General features: G+C 43.9%; 1 protein-coding gene across 1 annotated transcript; it reads left to right on the forward strand.

Annotated features, from left to right (window-relative positions):
- Nucleotides 1–8,795: 8,795 nt before the first annotated feature.
- On the forward strand, nt 8,796–18,028 carry cdc42ep3 (CDC42 effector protein (Rho GTPase binding) 3). Its single transcript, XM_061745478.1, has 2 exons — nt 8,796–9,072; nt 16,194–18,028. The coding sequence occupies exon 2, from the start codon at nt 16,420–16,422 to the stop codon at nt 17,482–17,484; it is 1,065 nt and encodes a 354-aa protein (XP_061601462.1). The 5' UTR covers nt 8,796–9,072; nt 16,194–16,419; the 3' UTR covers nt 17,485–18,028.
- Nucleotides 18,029–18,847: the final 819 nt, after the last annotated feature.

Here is an 18,847-nt window from a genome sequence, read left to right on the forward strand (position 1 = left end):
AAATCATATTTAGGTAGAAACAACCTTTCATTAACTGTATTTGGCCTTCAATCAATATTTGGCAGGTAAAAAGACCCATTTTCTGGGTAGAAATCAGATTCTGGCAGGCAATCACTTTTTGGCACGACACCGGCTTCGCTGTTGGCTGCAGTACCCCCGACGGCCGTCGTGGCGAAGTGTGGCGCTAATGAGTCTCATTTCTTAAAAGGAGCCTCATGCTCCTTTAAGAATGTGTACCTCAATTTATGTTTTTAAAAAAATTTTAAAGTTTAAATATAAAACGATAAACAGTTATAAAGAAATCTGTTAATTATTTTGGTGTAGCCTATTATAGATTAACATGAAAATAGCACCACTATATACCCCTTTTTGCATTATTGATATTACTATTTTTATATAATATAATGCAATGACAGTTTCTCTTTGTTTTCTTTTTATATATTTCTTTTCTTATTTGTGTATTATCATCCACCGGATGCCATATTGTGTGAATGATACACACTGCACAGGATAGGCTATAATAAGCCCTTGGCTTCAGCCTACTCCTTTTTCGGACATTTCTATTTACCTTTTATTTTATTTGTGAAATGAACATGTAAATGTCTCAATGTATTTTGTCCGAAATAAACCATTCATTCATTCATTCATTCAAATTCACAGAAGAAGACTATATTATCTTTAAAAATCATAAAAAGCTGTTCACCAAACTGTTTCCAGTTATTGAAACTTATCCAAAATGCAAGTGGAGGACTGAAATTAGTGTTTTTCCCGTCCCTTCCTGCCGAGCTCTACCTCTCACCTTGACTGAGGTTTGTTCACTTGCAAAAATAGACAGGAAAGCTCAGGTGCCGCCTCACGGTGTTCATCCGTCGCCCACAGATACACACAGGAAAACATTTTGGGAAGTAGCCACAGAGCAAGACGGTGTTTAGACTACCCACAATCCGACCCGCTGCACCGCTGGGCTTTAACATCCACCTGCACGCAGCGGGGCGGCCTCTGCCTCCAGGGTCGGCTCGCCTCGCTGAGCGCCGGCCGGAGCGCCGACAACGTTGTTTACTGTCAGGATGGAAATAATTGTGCTCAAGGAGCCTCGGAGACATGGAAAGAAGCAACTCAGGGATTCGGTTCTCTCTTTAAGAGCAGTGGAAATGAAATGCTCAGCCTCCGGCTCTTGAATTTTTGTGTAAAAACATTTTCTTTCTTGACTTTTTGGCAAAAAAGCTGCAAAGCCTGAGAAATTTCCTTCAGAGACATAAGAAGGAATGTTGCTGTTCCTGCTTCACACATCTATTATCTTAGAGCTGTTCCCTCCAATGTAAACATCTTATAGCACCGGAAATGATACTGAGACACAGCCTTGTCCTCTTTCTCTCTTTGTAACGGAGAAATCTTCCTATTGCACTTTTGGGTAGTTTTATTAAAACAACAGAAACAGAGAAGTCGGAGGTCTGTGTTTCTCCGTCAGACAGAAGGTGCTAATGATGAAGCTTCTCACTAAAATACTCGGATGTGAACACTTGTCTGAGAGGAGATAGCGGCTGTCCCACCTGAGCGAGGTGTTATGACTAACTAAAGCCCGAGCCGACAACCTCCATCCGCCGGTCGCCATAGAAACGTCTGGTGAGTCGAATCGCCGTACCGAAGTGGAATAAATGTGAATTCATGGCACTTTTCACTGCAGACGGGGACAAGGACGGACTTGTTTACCTGACTGGTTGCCGGTACGCGGTGTGAGGAGGGAGAAGAGGAGTGACATCAGTGGAACAGAAACCTCCCTCACATCTACAGAGGGCCTTCTTGTTGAGACGCCGTAGACATGCAGCCCGAGACAAATTAGCCTTGAACTGGAATTAAAAATAAGGAAATTTCCTTCGCAACCCCAAAAAGAAAATATGACCCGTGATGAAAAATAAGGGCAAGATGACAAACATATTCCTGGCAGAGTACAGGTCAGATTGGACCACATAACACACTGCAAGCCTGTGTTTGGTGAACGGCTTTTGGAGAAAAGAAGTGCAAAAACAAGTAAGAGGAATAACGGTGGCGGTTGTAAAGTTTTGTTCGCACCGTTTGAAATGGCAGCACCACGTCGGCTCTCCATGTCTATATCTGACAGAGGTGTCAAGTAACAAAGTACAAATACTTCGTTACCTTACTTAAGTAGAAATTTTGGTTATCTATACTTCACTGGAGTAATTATTTTTCAGACGACTTTTTACTTTTACTCCTTACATTTAAAAACAGCCTTGTTTGTTACTTCAACTTCTACAGGAGTATTTTTAAACTCTAGTATCTATACTTCTACCTGAGTAATGGATGTGAATACTTTTGACACCTCGGATATCTGACACTATGACGTGTGCTGTAAATAAGCATGTAATCGCTGCTGCAATTTACAAGTGCTGAGCGAGCACGTTACTGTAGGAGACAAATATTTACCAGTGATTTACCAGCCAGTCGGCACAGACTGGATCACGGGTTAGAGACGGTGAGGAAAGCCACACAGGGCCGTTCCTGCTGCCGTTCCCCTCGCTGGACGCCCGGGATGACTGCGTGGGACTTTGAGAAATAGCAGAGTTCAGAAAAACGTATAATTAGTTTCTCAATTTGTGCAAGTTGTGTAAGTGCTTCTGATTGTGATAAGGCTGCCAAACAAAGCGCATACCTGCAGATCCCCAGCGTGACCGCAGATAAGAGCCAACCGTCACACGGATCAGACGTTTTGTTGTGATTCAGGATTAAATAATAGCCCCCCCTTATAATCCCTTATAAATGTGATGCTATAAATGTTTAAAGGTTAATATTTACGCAGAAGGCTTTTCTTTTTCGCTTGCTGGCAACCAGTTTCACCTCTCCGTTGATGGATTCAATTATCTACAAACTGGATGATTTATGCGTGTTTCCATTTGCACTTCATTTTGGTAAATACCACAGCTATTAGAGTTTTGCTTGAACATAGCTCAAATATGAAGAATGTGGTCACTGGCAGCAAAGCTCGGTCATAATGCCTCTGTCTTGCATGACTGCATATATTAAAGAAACTCTCCGGAGACAAAACGGCCCCTTACTCTATTATTAGGTGCTTAAACTTTCTTTAGGGGCCAAAACAATGTGAAATAAAGTAGTTTTGAGTGAGAACCGAATAAACGTTTGCAGCAACATGACAATTGATGTTAGCACTTGGGGGGGTGACAGCTATGTCAAAATAAAGTGCTATTTTAAGCCCTGGACAAGGCTCAGAAATGTCTTTCCACATGAGCATTAATGTGGGTAGGGTCATGCAAGACAAAGAAAGGGCAAACTTAACTTTGTATGTCACAAAAGGTTTAGCAAAAAGACAGGAATCTGACTACAGATGACAAAACAAATGCGTTAGTGGCCTCTGCTTATTACTCACGCCTATTTTGATCACAGATTATGTCAGCGCTCTCCTCCTTTCTTCGTCCGCTGACAGTATTTTGCATGACATCAAAAGTCGACTCCTACAAACTTTTGACCACGTAACTGCAAACGGCTGGAGATTCCTGTGCAAACGATGCTCTCTGTTCACTTTCTGTACACTTACAAAGTTAAAGGAGCATGAGGCAGGATTGAGGCAGGATTTATGAAAAAAATTTGTATACGTCTTAAGTTTTCTAGTAATAATGTCAGATGAAGCGTTCCAAACCCAAAAGTATGAGCCCTCTAGTGTATCTCTCCGTTGCCTTGAACAGGCTGTGTGCTGCAAAATGTGCTGCAATTCGGTCCCGAATTTCCCGCGCTGTCCTGCGGATGTGACGTCACATGACGCTGCATGCGCGTTCTCCCCGTTCTCCCGTGCCGGCTTCACTGTTGGCTGCAGTACCCCCAACGGCCGTCAAGGTGAAGGGTGGCGCTAGAGAGTCTCATTTCTTAAAAGGAGCCTCATGCTCCTTTAAAATAAAATGACATCAACACACCCTCAAACATCTAAATGTCCTAAACTTTTGGTTTTGTAAGAAGCTGTGAAGTTGTGAATGAGAGAAGGAAGGAGGGATAACTATATCGGAGGAAGAATGGACAATGATATGGAGGGATCAATCCAGCTCACAGAAGTGGAGGGAGTTTGGATGGAAAAGTCTGATGAGGTATTTTATTACACGCTCCCAGAAGTCTCATTATGATAATAACTCCTCTGTCTGTTGGAGAAACTGTGGGAATCAACATGCAAACCATTACCATGTTTTCTGAGATTGCCCTGTCATAAAGAATTACTGGAAAGAGATACATGAAGCACTACAGGATATCTTCAAATGCAAAATATCCCTCAAGAGTAAGACCATGTTTTTTGGACACATACCTCAGGACTGGCCAAAAAGAGATGGAGTGGCCTGTAAAAAGCCTATTACAAGGACATGGTTATCACAGGAGAGCCCAACTTTAAAGGTATGGATAGAAATTACAATGGAAATTTATAAAATGGAGAAGATAACGGCATTTATTTATAATAAATTGTAGAAATTCACCTCATACTGGGAAAACTGGGTCAACTACGTCACGCGCCATAGGCCTGATTTTTTTCTCAAGTCAATGACTGTGTTTTGTTGAAAAGATCACTCCCTACTTGTACATAGATTACGTTTACATGCAGTCAAAATTCGGGTTAAGGTCAATATTCTGGTTACTGAAACATTGGGAATAATCTGTTTACATGCGTTTACATGGTAATTAATTATTTGGGATTATCTGGATCAAACCAGCGACGCACGGAGAACGTCATGACGCAATTCCCGTCATTTCTACTTCTTCTTCCTGTATCCAAATCCAAAACAACAACAATAACAGCAGCACGGCGGATAATGAACATCCCAGTAGGAGTCGTTTTGTTTCTCGGTCCTGTAGTTCGCCTTTTTCAGCGTCTTCCAGTGGAGCTTGATCTGGTCTGGCGTTTCGTACAAATCCTGCTTCGCGCAACTTTTCACTCACCTTCTTGTAAATCTTCTATCCCGGTACTTTCTACCGTCTACAAATGCAGAAATGTTCATATCCTTCATTACATTTATGAAGTGATTAGTCTTCTCCTGGTCTTGTGTTTCTCCGTGTTTAGAAGAACTTCCTGGACTCAAAAGACCAGGATTCCTTGTGAAAAGAACATTCGCAGAAAACAAATTCCTGTTCCGTTTGATGGGGATATTCCGTTTGGCGTTTACATGACTGAATATTCAGGTTTTAAAAGGAGTAACCCAGGGGTCATATTCAGGTTTATAAAAACCTGAATATAAGCAAATTCCGGTTATTCAAAGGGGTTATTGGTGTTTACATGGCTGTGCAAAACCGGGTTATTGCTTATATTCCGGTTAGAAAAGGGTTATTGATGCATGTAAACGTAGTCATACACTGCATTTACATGCAACCCTTTTAAAAGCCGAATATTAGCAATAACCTGGTTTTGCACGGCCATGTAAACACCAATAACCCCTTTGAATAACCGGAATTTGCTCATATTTGGATTTTTAAAAACCTTTTTGCAAGGAATCTTGGTCTTTTGAGTCCAGGAAGTTCTTATAAACACGGCGAAACGCAAGACCACGCCACACTTTCTAATCATTTTATAAATGTAATGAAGGATATGAACATTTTGGCATTTGTAGATGGTAGAAAGTACCGGGATAGCCAGATTTACAAGAAGGTGAGAGAAAAGTTGCACAAAGCAGCATTTGTTTTGAATTTGGATACAGGAAGAAGAAGCGGAAATGACGGGAATTGCGTCATCACGTTCTCCGTGCGTAGCTGGTTTGATCCAGATCCCAAATGATAAATTACCATGTAAACAGGGATAACCCTGTTTGCTCACGCATGGAAACGGAATATTCCGAATGTTTCAGTAACCGGAATATTAGCAATAACCCGAATTTTGACTGCATGTAAACGTAGTCATTGTACTTTTTGGTGTTTTTTTTTCTTTTCATTGTTTGGACATAAAACAAAAACACTCGTCTGACATTTAGGAGGGACAACAGATGTAAGATGTATGCATACATGATGTAACGGATTTGAATGTCTAATGCTGAATGTCAACAAAAAGAAATTAAAAAAAAAAGAAAAAAGAAGCTCTGCAGTTATGATGACTGGATTCCTTCTGAATGTTTCGAGATCGGGGTCCCGGTATATTACTGGTCACATGGTCACTGCTTTACTGGAAATGACATCATTCCAGTATTCGACCACAAGCAGGCTGCCGTAAATTGTGACTAATTACTAATCAAAGTAGAGAAGCATGTGATTTGACACTCAGAGATTAGGAGGACTACTACTATTAATACGACATCATGCTAAAATATGTGCTGTGGAAAGGGCGTGCTGGTTTGTGGGTGTTTCGCCAAAAGAGTGAATTTTCCTTCTCGCTTCAGGCCAGTGATTTATCTTTTTCGGAGGAGCATTGATTATTGAGGACTTTTTTTGCGCCGAAGTCCCGGAGTTTCCACGGTTTAACGGGCTTCCGACAGTAAATGAGAAGACAGGCTTGTGTGTGTCTTCTTAAAGATCATGTGCCAGCCACATGGATCCCACGATGACATCAGCCCCGGGGCCGTTCAGCAACACCAAAGGGCCTCATTCACAACTGCTGTTTAACCGGCGCTAAACAACGCCTGCGCCAGTTAAATAGAAGGATGTCGTCGCAACTGTGAGCCGTTCACAAACAGACACAACCCGGCACTCACTGTTCAAAGCATCGTGTTCACGAAGGGCGAGTTATTTCAGAGCAGCAGCCATCATGGGAAATATAACATTAAAATGAAGACGGATTAAAGCGATTGAGCTGACCGGGTCGAAATGTACCTGCCAGCAGGAGGGGGGACTTTGCACTGTTTGCCCAAGGATGTGCAGCATTGGATTATTGTAGCTTGCCAGGGCATGAATTCACCTTTTTTTTCCCAGCAGCACATACATTTATTGAGTCACATACACCCCTCCCCCAGTTTTCATCCAGCTTTGAAACTCACTGCACAAGCAGAGACACATATACGCCTCTCTCTTTGCTCTTTTTTTGGGGGGAAGAAATTTTTATGACAGGATGAAATCACTTCTGTGTTGAAGCGGTTGCCAAGGTGATCAGTGTTTTTTTTTTGGGGGGGGGGCGGGGGTTGCAAGAATAGGCAAGGCAAGTTTATTTGTATAGCACAGTTCAATGCAAGGTTATTCAAAGTGCTTTACACCAACCTTAAAAGCGGCAAGACACAATTAAACAGTAAATAACAAATAAAATGAAATAAAATGATAAGAAAAGGCGTCAAATAATAAAAAGCACAAGTTGTTAAAAAGTAAGGGCAGTAGAGTACAGCAGGTACATCTCATTCTTAAAATGGGAAGAATTATGGTCAAAACGTACAAAGACTGGGTCAAATACAGTACTACAAAAGTAATCTGTAACAATTTGTACAGTGAATTTACCCAATTTGACAATTCTATGCCACAATGCCTGTTTCCAGCTTTTATTTCATGCAACTAATGAGAATTACGTTTATATACGGTCAGAACGTACAAAGGCCGGTGTTCTGCCATTCCATGCTCCCTGCCAGAAAATGCTACTTTGTGGTTCTGCGCATGCGCACAGTCGATTTTCAAAGTTTGATTGCGACGCCAATCATTTTTTGCACGATGTAAAAAGGATAATATTGGATGTCGAGTATTTGATCCTTCAAAATACATTACCCATGACATGAATTACATTGCACTTTGTGAAAATTATACGATAAAGAGAAAAAAAAAACAATTCTATCGCTTTATTTGATATTCATTCGGCTATTCACTTTTATTTAACCAGGCAGGTCATTAAGAACATTCTTATTTACAATGACGGCCTGGCAAGAGACAAGGAAGTGGTTTAGGGAGTAAAACACAATAAAATTGTAGCTCTACAAAGGTAGGAAACCATTAGGTAGCATTTTTTGGCAAAGCAGCAAAAAATGGCAGAACACCGGGTCAATGGCAAGAATTACGTTTCTATTTGGTCAAAACGTACAAAGACCGGGTCAAATACAGTATTACAAAAGTAATCTGTAACAATTCGTACGGTGAATTAAACCAATTTGACAATTATATGCCACAATGCCTGTTTCCAGGTCTTATTTCATACAATAGGTAAAAAACTAAGCACAGGTGTCACGTCCTTGACGTCAGGGTATCGTTGCAGTGAAACGGAGAGAGCGAGGGTTTCCATCGGCCATGTGCTGCAGCGAGCACATGCTGCAGCGCTGCAGTGCTCTGCAGTGATTAACCCCTCGTTTGAGATGCCTCTCCCTCTCCCTGCTGCTGCTTCTGCTGCTTCTGCTGCTCCTACGCACCAAAAACATGCATCGTCTAGAAATGTTTACGCCGAGTTTTAGAAATGAGGAGAATAATTGGAGTTTGGGTGTGTGTCTGTGACGCAGATGATAAGGATCGAGAAAAAGAGGCTCCAAAGACAGACTGGGTGAGTCCGAGAAGCATTTACAGAGAGGGGTCTTATCAGATGCGAGCAGTCAGACGGAGGAATGACAAAGTCACCGTACACATAATCAAAAGTCTGTTTTAGATCAGAGAGTACGAGGAATCTGCTTCTCCAGGGGCCGCAGGACGGTGGCGTGTGATCACCCTGAAGGATATGACTGTCAAACACCACAGAGCTGCTTAAAAACACATAATCCAAGCTCTGGGGGGAAGAGCAAGGACAGACATGCACAGGTGCCGCTAAAAAGAGAGAGACAGGGAGAGGGAGGCAAGTGAGGGAGAGAGAAAAAGGCAAATGAGGGAGAAGCAGAGGAGGAGGAGGAAGTTGAAGCAGGGGGGGTGTAGGAGGAGACTTGCCTCGCTGGAGAGGGGGAAAAGGAGTCGGAGAGCGAGTCCAAAACAGCTGTCCGGCAGACGTCCCAGTCGACAGAAGTGCAGCCCCCGAGGCAGAGACGGAAGGCTGGACAGTGTCAACAAGCCACAGGCGCAGCGCCGCACACACACACTCACACACACACACCGACACACACACACTCATACGCTTCATCCAGAGGCTGCAGGAGACCCGTGGAGCTGCAGCCGTACCTGGGAAGGATCAAGATCTCCTCTGGATCATCTGAGGTGAGTGAGTCTGAGAGCAGTGTTTTATTTCCCATCTGTGACTGGGATCTGCTGCAGCAGGTTTCACGCTGTCATGCATGTGGAGCTTTATCATCACAGCCTCGGTGGAAGTGTGTGCAGCCTGGAAATAATGAATTATTAACGCATTGGTAAGTGAAGCTTGTATGGAAATGTTTGTCTGGCTCTGAACTAGACAAAACCCCAGCTCGCCTTCCCCAAAGAAACAAGTTCCCCTCCATGCTGGAGTGCAGAGCTGATAACACTTCATCGCTTCATCGTAGGGTTTTGATGACTTTTATGGTTGCAAAAGAAGAAAAAAAATGCCTCTTCTTTTCAGCCGGCGTGTGTGTTGACATTCTCTACGTGTTTCGTTTGCTTTGATTGCGTTTACTGCCAAAGATAACTGCGACAAGTGCTGGCCGTTCGTGTGGGTGGCGAGAGAGAAAAAAAGAAAGAAGGAAAGAAAGAAAGAAAAAGAGCAAATACTCCACCCTGTCATTCACTCACGCTTTTACCTTTAATTGACTTTTTTTATGTGGCAAACAGCTCTGTCTACTCTGCAAAGCTACAATTTGCCCCTGTGGTATGTGGATTAGCTTTTTATAACCGTTTTTTAAGAGAGGGTCTTCCTGCAACGCTAAAGTGTTACAGAAGTCAAGGCCAGGGTTTGGATGCCGAGGGAGTATTTTGGGGACTTCAAAAGCTCTGCTAGGTTGTTTTGCAAAGAGAGTGCAGTTCCTGCACCTCAATGATGTTACACTGGCCATCACTGAAAGGTTTTCATCAGCAGCACTGATGTGAAATGTCATCCCCGTGCCGCCATCAAGGGAGGGATATTTCAGGCAATGCATGGCTTCTATTTTAGAGAAAGGGGAAGTCATTTACGGGTCATCTTGCGAACAGCTGCCGTCGGGGTCAGCAGCTCACAGTGAAGCATTTTGTGGCTTTTATTTAGGCTACAGTAAGATTGCACTGACACACTGATATCACGCGAGGCGCTGAGGCGTCCACAAATACCCAGACTAATCACGAGCCGTGAGCTTAATTACCAGATACCAACCCCGTCCCTGTATTTATCTGCCCCCACATTCAAACTTTCATCACCCGGATGCCTCTGCCGACCCACTGCTCATATCTAGGCCTCCAATCCCCGACCGATGAGGCAAAGCTGCACGTTTAGGGAGACTGGAGTGGCTCCAGATCACTCCGTGCCCAGACAGATTGCTGCCGCCGACCCGAAGACACAGTGGTTCGGTCCTGCAGCTCGTATTATGACCGGATGGCCATCAGATCCCCCACTTCCCAGGAGGTGTAAATGAATCCTGGCTCTGCAGTCTGCACTGGTGACACGGCTCGACTGGCACCTACTAAATTTGCAATGTAACCTCTTCTTGAAGTGGAGTGATCGATGCAAAACTGGCCTTAAACTTGAATTATGGTTCTGCGTCAAACCAACGCAGAGCACACGCCGTCGCCGTGACTCTGTCGCCGTGACGCCGACGTGAACCCTTCGGACTTCTCCGTCACTCCATTTCGTCGCGGTGCAGTACCCCCCACGACCGCTAGTTAGCGATCTTTTTCTGAATGGTTTATCCGACTTTTTCCGGTCACAGTAAATCAAAGAGATAAGGACAACTATTGTGCAAAAAACCAAAACAAAAAAAATTACACATACACGAAGAAAAGAGCGCTGAAAGTTCACGACTGCTTCAAACCGGAAACCGGAAATGCGTTGCTGCGTGTGGTCTGCGTCGCCTCGACGCGTAGTTACAATTTTCGGGACGTGCATGTCAGTGACGGCGTCAGTGACGGCGTGTGCTCTGCGTCGACGCGTACCACACGCCGTAGGCACGGCGTCGTTTTGACGCAGAACCATAACTCAAGCTTTAGTGTGGAGTTTTAACTATCAACCCCCAATAGAGATACGTATGAACTGACTGCAGGCCAGAGGAAATTAGCCCGGAGTCATTGTTTTACTTTGCCGGTGCCCTCTGGAATTCCATTCATGTTTGCTATTCGAGCCAAACCGGCCCACCAGCAGCACGGCTGATGTGGAGGTCAGACCTTCATGCTTTCATTGCATCAGCTGACTTCTGCCGGAGACCCGGGGTCAGATGTACAACAGATGTATCCCCCCTCAGAGACGGAGGAGCCGCTCAGACGGATTCTGTCAATAACTACTGATTCCAGCCCTATCAGGATGCTGGAGGGTAGACTTGTAGTCAAGACCACCTAAACCGAGACCAAGACACGACCAATGCCAGAGAGTATCAAGACCAAGACCAAGACTTGTTCAGCTCCAGACCAAACAGAAACCTAGTAATGTCCTGATCCTGCGTGATTGTAGAACATCATCCTGGTTCAGCTAGTTTCCATATGAGCTTGTATTCAACTGCAGCACAATAACACAGAGAAGTGGATGATGATGTTGAACTCACTATAAATGTTTCCATCCATCAGCTGAGATCAGATATGTTTGGCGACTGCACTACCGCTATTTCTACACTATTGGAGGATTGACTCCAGTGCTTTTAAAAATTGACACGACTACTAACTAGTCCCAAAGTCCTCTAGAATAACCAGCTCCAACACCCCCCTCCACCTCAGAAAAGGAGGGAATAGTAAATGTTACTGATTTAAATTGGACTGAATTTGGAGATGAAACCTGAATTTTAGATATTAAAGATTAAGATTACATTATTGACCATTATAGTAATCAGATTACACCGTATATCAGCATCACTGAAATGGACCTGATGCTTAATCAATCACAATGATATGTAAATATTATTCATATATTTATTCAAACAAGGCCGTTATAAACACAAAACTGTAATTAAATACAGACACATGCAGATGCACCAAAACATTAAATCAGATGCAAAATACAAATAGTTTACAAAACTGTACATTAACAAGAGGAAGAACTGCTGATCACCAGATTCTGTCACCTTGGTGAGCAACGACACCTCAATGAGACCGAGACAAGACCAAGACCACAAAAAAGTGGTCTTGAGACAAAGACCGGTCTCGAAAACTACAACTCTACTGGAGGGTATACAGACGTGATCAATAATCAATAAACATGCGTGTGATGAAGCGTTTCGGCCATCTGTTGCTGGGAGCTCTTGCGCAAAAGTAAATGGAGATATAGACATCCTGCACAGCTTTTGACTCGTTTGACTCAGCTTTTGAAGAACATTTTCTCGCTGCAGTCGGTCTGCATCGGCCCTCGGGGTCAGATTGGACAGATGAAGATGCTGGCAAAAGACTTTAAAGAGATTTTAAGTGGAGAAAACTGATGAAAGAACGAGAGATATGAGCAAAAATAAACACATATTGCTCTCAACCAGCAGCAGATTTTGCCCCCTTCTCTTGATCAAAGACCGCAGCCCTCCTCTCCTCCGCCCTCCCCCTTTCTCCTTCCTTCTCTCTCTCATTGTAAGCAAACAAACACATTCTCCGTCGCACTATTTCGTGCCTTCAAAACCGCTATCCCAAACACCTCGCACAAACACTCACACTCACTCCAGCCCTGCACCCTTGGATAGCAGAGGTGCCGTTCCACACATTCACTCCTGCAATCCTGCATCCCTCAGTATTGCTCATCGCTATATTTAGCGTGGAAGCACTGGTTTATTTGAGCTGTAATGGTCAAACTTAAAGTGAAAGAATGTCACCATGTACTGTATGCCGCCTTTTATACGGATATCAATACAGTGGTTCTTTTGTTGAAGACACAAGACGATAAGCTGAAGCTTTTACTTTCTGGCCTGAAATACGCAGTAAGTGTCTGTCTCTCTGGCTCCACGCTAATGTGCCTCCTGAATAAACAGAGCCTCCTTAAAGTATCTGTGATAAGCCCGTGCAGCGTCTCTGCATCCATCGGTTGCAGCTGGAATGTGGATGTTTTCTCAGTGAAACCTTTTCTTATTTTGGGAGGGGGTATAGGGGGGGGTGGACTTGACCGCCCAGGCACTTTATCAGACGGTCACTGCTGACAGACCTCTCATAAGTAAATATGTCTATAAATGGGCAGGCTCTCCTCTCCCTGGTGCTCTCCCACCCCCCGTCTCAAACAGCTATCACCATGGACTCCGCTGCAGCTTTCCCTTTCTGCTCGGCTGCTGCGTCGCTTCCAGTGTTGTGATAGTTACTGAAAAATAGTAACTAGTAGGAATGGGTGATATTTTACCGTTCACGATAAACCGTCAAAAAAATTCCCCACGGTAAGAATTTGTATCTCACGGTAAAAACGATAAATTCCTGTTGATGATGTTTTTGTGTAAAGCTGATTTATGGTTCTGCGTTAAATCCACGCACAACGTACGTGAAGGAAGGAAGGAAGGAAGGAAGGAAGGAAGGAAGGAAGGAAGGAAGGAAGGAAGGAAGGAAGGAAGGAAGGAAGGAAGGAAGGAAGGAAGGAAGGAAGGAAGGAAGGAAGGAAGGAAGGAAGGAAGGAAGGAAATGAGCCAGAAAGAAAGAAAGAAAGAGAGAAGAAAGAAAGAAAGAAGAAGAAAGAAAGAAAGAAAGAAAGAAAGAAAGAAAGAAAGAAAGAAAGAAAGAAAGAAAGAAAGAAAGAAAGGAAGGAAGGAAGGAAGGAAGGAAGGAAGGAAGGAAGGAAGAAAGAAAGAAAGAAAGAAAGAAAGAAAGAAAGAAAGAAAGAAAGAAAGAAAGAAAGAAAGAAAGAAAGAAAGAAAGAAAGAAAGAAAGATATGAGCCTGAAAGAAAGAAAGAAAGAAAGAAAGAAAGAAAGAAAGAAAGAAAGAAAGAAAGAAAGAAAGAAAGAAAGAAAGAAAGAAAGAAAGAAAGAAAGAAAGAAAGAAAGAAAGAAAGAAAGAAAGAAAGAAAGAAAGAAAGAAAGAAAGAAAGAAAGATAAATTCCCATTGATGACGTTTTTGTATTGGTATTTTTTTTATCGTTATCGAGATAAATGCCAGAAATTATCGTGATACATTTTTTAGTCCATACCGCCCATCCCTAGTAACTAGTTACCGTTACTAGTTACTTCATTAAAAAGTAACTCAGTTAGTAACTCAGTTACTTAGACCAAAAAGTAATGAGTTACTATGAAAAGTAACTTTTTAGTTACTTAAAAAAAATATTTAAATGCTCCCATTAACCCTTGTGCTGTCTTTGGGTCAAGGGAGGGTGGAGGGAGAAAAGAAGGAATGAAGGAAGGGAGAAAAGATGGAAGGAAGGAAAGAAGGACGTAAGGAAGAAAGGAGAAAAGAAGGAAAGAAGGAAGGAAGTAGGAAAGGGAGTAAGGAAGGGAGAAAAGGAAAGAAAGAAGGGAGGGAAGAAGGAAGGAATGGAGAAAATAAGGAAAGAAGGAAGGAAAAGCAAAGAAGGTAGTAAAGGAACAAATGACAAAAGGGAGGTAGGAAGAAAAAGGAGTAAAGGAGGGTAAGAAAGGAGGAAAAGAGGAAAGGGAGAAGGAAGGAGAGAGCATGGCAGGAGGAAAGAAGGATAGAAGAATTGTGTCATTTTGACCCAAAGACAGCACAAGGGTTAAAGCCCCTCTAGTGTTCATTTCAGCAGGTACTGTATGGACAATCATACAAACTGTTGATCAACTTAACAGTTTCAATTCATTTTCATTCACATCACTGAAATCTGCTCAGCATTATGGTCTGTACAAACAAATCTGACACAAACACAATGTTATTTTTAAATGGCAATTTATTTAAGTCAGCCATACACTGAACAAACGCTGGATTTTCTAAAACATCATAGCCTAACAAAAGCCTTTTTTTTTAAATGACCTCTGAAATAAATAACAATAACAAGCTGAATATAGGCTATTATTCAGAATAGAAGTGCAAGTGCTTCGAATGTCTTCTTTTCTTTATTTTCCATTTTTGTATATTCCTTATCCAAGTAGTTTTCCGTCCCATTTGTCGTGTGCCGCCTGGGCATGCTATCATGCTAATTAGCTGCCTGAAAGCGGGTGACTCCACTGTAGAAATAGGTAGCATGTTTCCCACCAGATACCGTTCAATTGTTTTGTCAAGTTGGACCTGCTTACAGAGGTCCCTCGGTTAAACTCCACTGAAATGTTTTTGTCATTGTGCCGCTCGACAAAACCGAAATAATGACAATATCTGCACGTTGCCAAACTCTCCTTGCTCTCTTGGCTCGGCATGACCGCTCACGTTTTTGAATGCACACGCACACGCCCACTACGTTTCCTCCGGTCTCAGCGTGTGGGGAAAAAAAGCTTCACTGTAACTGTCCAGAAATAACGGAGTAACGCACCGTTTGGTAACGGCAATTGAATTACTGAATTTAAAAAGTAATGCGTTAGAGTATTAGTTACCGCCAAAACTAACGGCGTTACTGTAGCGCGTTAGTCCCAACACTGGTCGCTTCAGACCGATTCCCTGTCCTCCACGAAGGTGGCTGACTGTCAGCACTGGGACATTCTTGATCGGGTTTGTAATGGAAAAAATCTCTGTTAAGGCGAAGTGCCATCTTGCAATGTTTATCAAAGTGCATCCTGCTGTAATATTCAACCCGACTGGTATATTGTTCCATTTACAAAAGTATGCGGTGACCCTCAAGCCCCTTCAAAACAAAATCACTGCGCCACCTTCTTTCTTGAAATCCACTTGCTCTGTAATCCCTCGCTCTATCTCTCTCGCAATCCCCCCCTTAAACCCTGTCAACCCCATTCCCCCCCTCTGGTCCATCTCGTGTCTGAGCAGTAGCTCGCTGTTAAAACAGGCTGCCCTGCTCTGATCCGCTCAAAGTCCCCCTTCGCTTCCCCTCTCCCCGATCCGCCATCCAGCTGTTCCACATTAGCACATCCAGAGAAGTGGAGGCCAAAGGAGGCTCATGTGTGGAAATGTGAATAGAGCAGCAGAAAGCCTTAGACCCAGGCTTCATCCTCCTCTGCCTTGGCTTTTAAGCTCACCAGATGCAAGATGAGGATGTTTTTTCTTTTTGTTTTTGGTTTATTTCTGGATTATGGTTTGGTGGCCAGATTTCTTGTCATAATTACATTACAGGAGTTTTGCATCAGTGGTAGTGTTCAACAAAGAAATCTTGGCTCTTGGAAACTGGGCTTCCATGTTTGAGAAAAAACACTGACATGCTCCACATTTGTCTCTGATTTCAGGAAAGTGCTGATCTGACCGTCCGACATCGCTCGACATCGCTGGCCCTGCATGGAGAGCCATTCCCAGATCGATGCTCTGCCTATTTCTGGAGTCCTGTAAGAGCAGTGTGCTTCTGAGAATGTAACTCAAGCCTCTTCCCTGGAGAACCGAAGGCATCCAGACCTTACAGAGCATTTTTTAGCTTTTCCATCCTGCATATCTGAGATCTCCTGCACAGAAGCAGCAATGCCGGCAAAGGCGCCCATATACCTGAAGCCCACCAACAGTAAAAAGGGAAAGAAATGCCGCCTGAGGGATATACTGTCCCCCGACATGATCAGTCCCCCTCTGGGCGACTTTCGCCACACCATCCACATCGGCAGAGGCGGGGAGAGAGACGCCTTCGGAGACATGTCCTTCCTTCAGGGGAAGTATGAGCTTCTGCCAGGAAAGCGGGAAGTCCACCCTCAGTACAGCATCCCCAGCGACTTCCTGCGAGCCAACAGCACAGGTGATGCGTCCTTTGCCGAGACCCCGTCTCCGGTGCTCAAGAATGCCATCTCTCTCCCAACCATCGGGGGCTGCCAAGCTCTCACCCTCCCCATGATCTCCTCCACGGTTTTCTCCATGCCGCCGGAGCCGCTGGAGGACATCCTGGGACCCGCGTCTCCGGGTAAAGGTGAGAGCGCCGAGGAGATGGAACTCCTGCAGATGGACGCTCTGCTGCGCTCCATGGACGTCTTCGGCAACGAGCCCTTGTCTCCCTTCGCAGACATCCAATCGAAACCCGACGTGCTCTTAGATCTCCTGGAAAACACGGAGAAGTCGTCCAAGGTGGCCGTCAAAGCCGGCAAATCGAAAAAGAGCGAAAGCAGATTTGACAATCCGTCATCCTGTTACATCAACGGCCGCAACGACGGCAGCTTTAAAACCAACGGAAGTCTGAACAGCAACGCGAGCAGCGACAGCTTCGACAGCTTAAGTGGTAAAGATGTCTTCCAGAACAAGATCTACAACGGCAGCGGGAGTCTAAACGGCAACAGCTATAGACACTTTAACAATGACATTAGCCTGGGCTTCAAGCAGAGGCTGTCCAAATGCCACGGAGACTGGATGGACAGGGACAGCGGGGTGGAGGAGGGCCGCCTCTGTGATTTAGAGTTTGAGCTCTCCAAAGAGAAGAGCACCTCTCAGGATTCCCTCACCCAGATCACGGGGTCACTCCTCTCCCTCGAACTCGATCTGGGCCCATCCATCCTGGACGAAGTGCTCAACATAATGGATAAACCCGAGGAGAAGCGAAGGCCTTAAGCTGTGCTGAGGCCCCCCGAGATGACAAAGGGAATTATTGAAACATGAAGCCATGACGGCAGAAAAGACTCAAAAAGTAATCAAAATGGTGTCTGGATATATCATTGCGATGCTGCTTATGTTTTCATTATCAAAACTTATTACTATTCAAGCTTCTATGGAGTGTTGTTTTCTTCTTCCTTACTTCGTCCAGCAGCGTGTTAAAGATGCATGTGCTTTTGAGTTACAGCTAAAACACAGCCGTCAGGCCTTTGGTTTTCAATTACTGTAAAAATGCTACATGACATACTTCTATTGGCCCTCCAGTATATAAATGCAGTAACTTTGAGCTCATTTTTCTTTTCTTTTCTCTCTTTTTTTGTTACACAGTTTCAATCCTCAGGCTTTAGATTATATTTTGTGACTTTGATTGTGTTTAACAAAGCACTTTTGTTGTGTGTGTGTCACATGGTTCATTGGCCAAATGACGATTTAGAAACTACAGAACTCCATACATATTTGTGTTTATAAAATTGTAACGCAAATAAATCCTTTTTTTTTCCTATTTGGACTCTCTCTCCTTGCATTGTTAATGTGTACGTGTCGTTGGACTGAAAGGTGACTCCGAAACCTCTTGAGAATGCAATTAAAACTCTCAAACTGGACAAATAGAGAATAAAAGGGCTACAGATGGCAACAAAGAAGGATAGGACGTATTTATCCTCTCGCCTCTGACATTCCTCGCATTCTGCCTCCCTGTCAGGCAGTGGGAGCATCGGTGGGCCTTCATCTGCCCAGCCAGGCGCCTGCTCCATTTGTTTGCATGTGCACGGGACGGGCAGAGGAGGGGTCTTTCAGATTCCTCGCATTCCAGCCGCAGTGCACAAGTGTCCAGGACCGGACATAAATCAGCTGTTTCAAGTGAGGAGGAAGGGCTTTCGGTCTAGAGTTTCACCATCCATCATCCGGTGTGCGGAGGAATGAGACTGTAAGACACATACTCACAACCCCGTGGGCAAACCTCGCTCCATGCTGAACAAAAGACGTCGTCTGTCCTTCTGTTCAGTCACAATCGAGACATCTTGACCCTTTTGGGTGGAAGGAAGACGGCAGTACTGCTGACGAGGGAGACTAAGGTGCACATCGTCATAGACTACGTTTACATGCAGTCAATAACCCTTTTCTTACCGGAATATTAGCAATAACCCGGTTGCGCACGGCCATGTAAACACCAATTACCCCTTTAAATAACCGGAATTTGGTTGATATTCCAGTTTTTAAAAACCCAAAAATTGGTTACTCCTTTTCTAACCCGAATATTTTGTCTAACGGGATTTCCCCATCAAAAGGAACAGGAATTTGTTTTCTGCACACTTTCTTTTCG

Source organism: Cololabis saira, chromosome 17, assembly GCF_033807715.1.
Source record: "Cololabis saira isolate AMF1-May2022 chromosome 17, fColSai1.1, whole genome shotgun sequence".
NCBI classification, from domain to species: domain Eukaryota; kingdom Metazoa; phylum Chordata; class Actinopteri; order Beloniformes; family Belonidae; genus Cololabis; species Cololabis saira.

Coding starts and splice junctions, on each gene's coding strand:
- cdc42ep3 (XM_061745478.1), top strand. CDS start 16,420: ATGCCGGCAAAGGCGCCCATATACCTGAAGCCCACCAACAGTAAAAAG.